Below are 7,097 nucleotides of genomic sequence, written 5' to 3'. Positions count from 1 at the left end.
TCTTTCCCTCAGCAACCATTACCCTCCAGAGAGTTGTCTTGCCTGTTCCCAGTGTATGCCGGCCTGCTCAGCACTGTATTTTGCTTCATCTCCTAATCTACATGCGGACAACCAAACACACCTCTGTTCTTCCCTCTCTGCTTCAACTTTGGCTTAGAACCCCCAGGTCCTGCCTTAGTCTGCCTGTGACTGTAAGAGCTTCTAACAGCAATGTAATTATAGTGTTCCCATAGCAGCAGTAGCTCCATAGCAACAATTTTCCCTTTTTGCTGTGTGTTTCATTTGCACAGTGCTGGCAGATGTACAAGGGCGAGCAGGACCACCAGGTCCCCCTGGACCACCAGGTATGTAATACTCAGTGCACAATATAGCAGAACTCAGTGTGTGAGCAGGAGGATGCTAACACATATGGCATGTTTCTGGGCTGTGCAGTTTGCTGCATAAATATTCTATAATACCCTTGTTTCTTTTTTCATCAGGTGAATCTGTGCAGGGACCCCCTGGACCTCGTGGTCCCCCAGGTAAGAGCTTGTTTCTCTGAAACAAACCTGGAAAGTGGGATTTTTTTCCTAACACCTCTAGCCTGTGTGTTGTGTTATTTTAGATGCAATCTTAGGCCTGGTGGAAATTAGTAGGGCTGACTTAACTGGAAACAGAAGTTCACATAGTGGGTTCCTACTAGCACAATTTCACAGCAATATAGTTTCACAGCAGCGAGACACTGCCCAGATAGGAGATTTGCTTTGGCAGAGGTTTGCTAGCCAAAGTAGTAATTCATAAAAGCCGTACTTTTTGGGATAAAACTCAACATTCTCAAGTCCCCAGGGGAAGTAACTGCAATCAATTCTGTCTTTACTTCTTATTGTCCAGTCTTCTTATTGTCCAGTCTTAACTTCTAGTTAGGAATAAATGTAGCAGTTCTCATAATGAGGAACAAAACCCCACTTCACACCTTGTAGCTCCGATTTCCCTTTCACAATCAGAAAAGGGGATGTGCAGGAGGACATGAGACAGCAGTATAAGCCCATTCCTTGCTCTCTGCTCAGTAGCAAAGGGGAGCAGGTTAGACGTGTGGTGAAATGAACCTTACCTCTCACTGTAGTGAAGGCCAGCTGGGATAGGCATTCAGAATCACAAAATAAAAGGATTTTCTCTGTCCTGTCTTTTGTGGTGGCAAATGATAATGAAAAATAACTAATAGGGGTAGATATGTGTGGAAAAAACAATGGTACTAACCTACATATGGAAATATTTGAGCTACAACCATGGCTGGAGATGAATCATCTCTGACATACATTTACTTAAACTGCTGAGACTCATCCTTCCTGAAACCTGTTTGTATCAATTTGCCTAGGGGAAGGATTGCCAGGACCTCCAGGCCCACCGGGGAGACCTGGATCTTCTTCCATATCCACCTCAGGTAGGCTCCTCCCAATCATTCCCTTGCCTGTGTCCTGGGAATGCCCTGGTAGTTGGGATTCCAGGAAGCAAATCTTTGGCTAGGACCAGGTGGAGCCAGAGGAAACTTTTGTCATGTTCTGTTTGATGTAATGAGGAAACCTTTTTGTTTTTATTACAGAAACGTTATTCACAGGCCCACCAGGTCCACCAGGCCCACCTGGCCCGAAGGGAGACCAAGGTGAGTATATCTTGCTGCCTCACCAAGATCCTAGATGGATCTCAGCACCTCAGACTAAAAAGAAGGAAAGGTTTGGAAGCAGAAAGTGTCCTGCATTTCCATGGCTGTAAGAAAGCTAGCACAGTGTTCACTAAATAGCACTCTTGTCTGCTGCCATAAAATAAGGTAGTCTTTTTTTGAGAAATTTATTTGCCCCCAATACTGGTGTCAAGGCAATCAGTACATTCAGATCCCAACTGTGCAAGCCTATTCGATTATATTATGTTATAACCTCCTGCGAGAGAAGGTTATAATATTATATTATAAGAGGTTATTATATTATAACCTCCTATTTTATTATAACCTCCTATTAGATTCAGGAGCATTCAGAGCTTCAGATTTGCCATCACAGGGGAACAATCTTTTTGCAAAATGCAGTGTGGGCTTGACTAAGTCAGTGCTAGGAGGTGGCCCTGTGAAGTGTAGCTCAGTTCTCAGTGGGCAGGAAAAGAAGGAGCCTACCTCCTTTACCCATTTCAGCCCAGCCAATCAAAGGCCATGATAATACTCTGCAGTGTGGGCTGGGTTATTGCAGATCAGAAGAAAGCAAATGTTAACGCTGTTCCTCTGCTCCCCTGTTCACAGGTGAACGAGGTCCACGAGGACTCACAGGTAAGGAGACTTCCAGGAGGAAGTGGGGTGCAGTGTAGCTTGCCTGTGTACGTGACTGCTTCTCCATTTCTGTGTCCCATGCAGGAGAACCAGGTGAACCTGGCCTCCCAGCATTCTCCACCCACGGTCAGTGCCCCCTTTCCTTTTCTGAATTCATTGTCCCTAGGCTGAAAATAGGGGGCAAAATAGTTATTTATTGATTCTAGCTTAGTTTTATACCTGTGCATTCCTGACTCTCTTTCTGCAATTGGCAGGTGAGCGAATCACCATGCAGGGACCTCCAGGAGTTCCAGGTCCACCAGGCCCACCTGGACCCAAAGGTGAAGTTAAAAATCTTTCTTTGCAGGTGGCCTCACTCAGCCAAGATTGGCGGAGGCTAAAGGATAGAGCAACCTGGTTCTTTAAGAACTACAGCTGTGCCCACTGCTGCCTTTTCAGGCAGAGCAGGACCATGGCAATAGAATTGCTCTGAGCACAAGGCACCTGGGCAGATCACAGAAGGCTCAGGAAAGCTGCTGGAGCCTCTTCCTTCTGCTCCTCCCCATCATGCTGCTAATTGAAGATAGTCATAACATGGGCTGGGTAGTTGTTTCTCTGACAACATGTAGCTCATCTGTTTTATACAACCAAGTATACAACATGCAGTGACACCCATTACCATTTTCTATCTTACTCACTCCGGTTTCTAGGTGAAGCAGGTGTCCCAGGCGCTCCTGGCATCCCGGGAGCATCTCGAGGTAAGAGGCCAGACCATCATTTCTCTGATATTATCAAGAAAAGCTGACATCCTGATGAAGGCTTTGAAAAAGCTCTTTTGGGTTTTTTAAGTGTGGGTGCCAACCTGATGATGGGATTTGTGTTAAAAATCTCTTTTTTTCACAGTCTGCCTTAAATCAAACATTTTAAGAACTGCAAGTTCTCTATTACCAGCTTGCTGGCATCCTTTGAGCCAGAGTTTGTCCTCATGGCACATGAAAAAAAAGGGATTCCAGATTGGCTGACCATGTTCAACAAGAAATTAGGGAAGCTGCATTGAACTCCCTTGTGGGAACACTTCTGATCAGAACAAAAGTGCCCTTTGCTCAGTTTTACTTACCCTCAGGTGGATTAATGTGAATTAAACTGCTTTCATTCTGAGAAAGAGCATCTCTGTATGGAGAATATTAATGAAATATCACATGGATTAACTTGAGCACACATGGATTAATTTAAGTATCCTCCACGTGAACAAGCCCTCTGCTTCTCCACATTGTGTACTAGGAATTCTTCCTCAGGGTTCTGGGAAGACAAACACATTAAAGAGCATGAGGTGTCACTTGACACCATGCTGACAAAAGTCACACGGCCTACCTGTGTCTTGCAATGGAGACCAGTGAGGAGGCTCTTGAGCTGGTGCTGCCCAGCCTGGCTGGGATTGGGAGCAGCAGGGCAGTGAGGTTAGCCTAAGGGGCTCGAGTGTTTTATGGATCTCTGTATTTCTGCACAGCATTGCACTCCAGTACACAAACTGACCAGGTCTGTAGGAAGGGCTCAATGCAAGCACTCTTTAGCATCACTTGATCCAATGCAACCAGGCCAAAAACTTTCCTTCTCCTTACATTGCTTTCTGTAGGGGGATCCAGACAAATTCAGGGACCCCCAGGACCTCCTGGCCCTCCCGGTCCTCCTGGCTCAGGTGGAAGTTCATCTCAAGAGATTCAACAGTATGTCAATGACTATCTGAAAAGTGAGTACAGTGAGATTTTGCTGTGGGTCAGCAGATGCATGCCTATCTCCCTTTTGCTCCCTGAGTCCCTTGTCACTCTCCCTTTAGATGCATCATCCCGACTGCTTTGGCCTTATTTTTGTTGAGTGCTATGAAGTGCTGTTGCCTGCTGTGGCTTCTAAAGAACTGTCCTTCCACCAGCCTGCATTTTGCCAGGGGAAGAGGGCCCAGTAACTGTGCATATGGCCACTGTCTTCCCTATGGTGATGTGGGGATATCTTGGTCTTCCCATCTAGGTGACAGCATAAGGCATTATTTGACTGGTGCCCAAGGCCCGCCAGGCCCTCCTGGCCCACCTGGAATCATCACCACGGCAGATGGGACAAACTTGGATTATGCGGAGCTGGCTGCCCGTGTGTTGAGCTATATGACAAGTAAGCAACATGTTGGTAAGCTCTGTACTGAATCACCCTCTCAGCTGAGCTTGTGCAACACCTAGGAGGTGAGAACTGGAGGAGAAACAACAGCCTTTAAATAGCAGCACCCTAACCCAGTTATTATCTTCTGCACTCTTGGCCCAGGACTCCTCACAGCTGAGGTGACCACTGAGCTTTGTCCGATGTTGATGGTTAGATTAAATAACAGTTGCTGCTGTTTAAAAAGTCTCACATTAAACATAGCTGGTGACCCTGTAATGTCCTCAAGCCCCAAGCAGAGGTGGCTGCTTTAGGTATATATGGTCTCAGGTATTCTGGGGTTGTCTTGTATGCTTGGGGCCCTCCTGAGGTAGATGAAATTCCCAGAGCTTTTGGAAGCAGCCTGAAATCTCAGTCAGAAGAACACAGACCACACTTCTGCGAAGACAGTCAGGCTGTGGCATACAGCAACTGATTCATGGCTTTGGGGCATGAGAAACCCATTTCACCAGTGGAACCAGATTAATTCAGCTTTCCTTTGTCCCTTCCTGAACCCTCTTCACTGTCTTTCTCCTCTTAACCCTGCCTGACGTAAAACCTTCTCATTCTTACAGGCTCTTCAGATCGCTATCTGTCATTTGGCAGTTCAGCATCAACTACATCTGTTTTGTACCAACAACTTTTGGACATGTTGCAGAGTAAGTGACCTTTATGAGAAACATCAGGGATGGGGGTAAATTATCCTAACAGTCTGGGTTGACCTTCCCATTATTCTGCCTCCAACCAGAGTTACCAGCAGCTTCTTTGGAGGACAAAGGCCTGTCACAGGTGCTGCTGAGTGACCTGCAATGTCTCTTTAGAGACAGATTGATGTGTCTTGTTCTGAAGAGTTTGTGTGCTTTCCAGAAGCTATACTTTCTTACCTGTTTGTTTTTCATACCCACTTTTGTAACTCTGCAGTTTTCCACTCTCTTGTTCCCATTCCCTCCTTGTTTCTCTGGGTGGAATCTACCTATGTCTCTCCTTTTCAGGAATTCCAACAATTTCCCCCAATCTCCCACTAAACCTTGCCCACTCCAGAACCTTGTTATGTCTGTTCTTAAGGTGAGGAGGTTACCCAGTTCTGTATTCTTTTTGACACACACTGTTACTGGGGGCTGATAGATAAATTACCAGGATGCCATTTTGCTATGCCTGAAGATATTGATCATGCTGGCCAACACTCCACTCCTTCTATGTGATCCAGTGGGGATTCAATCAGATTCCATGTTCCAAACAGACAAATGGCTGTTGAAATGCCACAGAGCTCAGCATCTTCTCCTGTTATCCGAGATGTTGTCCAACAGAGTGCCAGGAGGTCCCTTTACTAATCCAAATTCTCATCTCCCTCAAACCCTGGGTTGTAGGAGGTTCCCAGCCCTGTCACAAATGTTTGTGACACCATACACAGGGCAGAACACACTATGAAAGGAGGCAAAGGAGTAAGGCAGCTTTGCATCCATAAGTTTTGATGGTCTCCATAGTGGTGGGAGCTCAGTTCACAGGCTGGGAATCCTTCATGCCTGGCATCTTTGTTGCCCCTGGACAGTTTTAAAAGATGCATTTTTTTTTCATTTCCAGGAGAAGAAATTCGTCAGTATCTAATTGGACCTCAGGGCCCACCAGGACCTCCTGGACCAGGGGGAGATGGCATGTCTCTATCACTGGATTATGATGAGCTGACCAGACGGTTTATCAGCTACTTGACAAGTAATGGTCTTTATGAGTGTGCATTTCCCTCTGTTCATTTGAGAGCTGAGCAGAAAGCTCATGCTGCCTGTGAAAACTCTTCCAGTGTTGGCTGTGTGAATCCCTGTGTACAGAGACGTCCTCACAGGGATTATCAGAGACTTGGAAGAGAACAAAGATGCACTGTAGCTAAGCTACAGACTCTAGTAATGAATTCTTCCTTTGCTAAAAACTGAGTTTAAGAACATGATTTCACCTTAGCTATCTTAGAAGTCCCATCAACACCTTCAAGCGCCTTTATAACCCACTTCTCACTGGCTCTGTGGCCAGGATATACCTCTCTGTGAAAGACTTGATCTGTGCCCATTTTGTCTCAAGGCAGCCCAGGCAACAGTCTCTTGGAAGTTTAGAGTTGGTTGAAACAAATTCCATCTCTCTGCTTCATTTTCCCATCTGTAAAGGGGTGATATGGCATGTAAGAACTGTCAGAAAGGATTCTGGAACATCTCCAACAGTAGCTCTAAAATGCCTGATGTGCAAATATCTGCTTAAAATCAAGGCCTGGTCTGTGTTTACTCTCTCTCAACTGCCTTTGGAGACCAGATCTCTCTCATGGACTGCTCTAAAAAGAGAATTGCCTCTTTGGCTCTGGAAGCAGGGAAGTTTTAACTCCAGTCCATAATAAGGCTTCAGTCCTTCTTCCCAGCACAATCTGCTAATGGGAACACTCCATCCTGCAGGAGTCCCTCCTGCGCTGCCTGTGAGCAAGCCCCGCACCCTGTCTGCTCACACTGTAACAACTTGTTTTGATAATGTGCTACTCTTGGATCTGTTTGATTTTGCAGGTTCTGGTATGAGCATTGGGCTTCCTGGGCCACCTGGGCCTCCAGGGACACCTGGTATATCTTACAGTGACCTGACAGCATATCTGCGAAGTAAGTCAACTTTACTTCCCTAC

At 46.0% G+C, this 7,097-nt stretch overlaps 1 protein-coding gene across 1 annotated transcript in view; it reads left to right on the top strand.

The window, feature by feature from the left end:
* COL17A1 (collagen, type XVII, alpha 1) overlaps positions 1-7,097 on the top strand; it is a 34,633-nt gene that overhangs the window by 24,000 nt on the left and 3,536 nt on the right. The window contains exons 36-48 of the mRNA XM_010007896.1: positions 291-344; positions 480-521; positions 1,361-1,420; positions 1,580-1,639; positions 2,264-2,290; positions 2,375-2,416; positions 2,545-2,610; positions 2,980-3,027; positions 3,903-4,016; positions 4,292-4,429; positions 5,026-5,109; positions 6,032-6,160; positions 6,985-7,074. Coding sequence (XP_010006198.1) covers positions 291-344; positions 480-521; positions 1,361-1,420; positions 1,580-1,639; positions 2,264-2,290; positions 2,375-2,416; positions 2,545-2,610; positions 2,980-3,027; positions 3,903-4,016; positions 4,292-4,429; positions 5,026-5,109; positions 6,032-6,160; positions 6,985-7,074 — 954 coding nt within the window. The remainder of the gene's footprint in view (positions 1-290; positions 345-479; positions 522-1,360; positions 1,421-1,579; positions 1,640-2,263; positions 2,291-2,374; positions 2,417-2,544; positions 2,611-2,979; positions 3,028-3,902; positions 4,017-4,291; positions 4,430-5,025; positions 5,110-6,031; positions 6,161-6,984; positions 7,075-7,097) is intronic.

Source organism: Chaetura pelagica, unplaced genomic scaffold, assembly GCF_000747805.2.
Source record: "Chaetura pelagica isolate M959 unplaced genomic scaffold, ChaPel_1.0 scaffold531, whole genome shotgun sequence".
NCBI classification, from domain to species: Eukaryota; Metazoa; Chordata; class Aves; order Apodiformes; family Apodidae; genus Chaetura; species Chaetura pelagica.
This window is presented reverse-complemented; position numbering and strand designations above follow the sequence as displayed.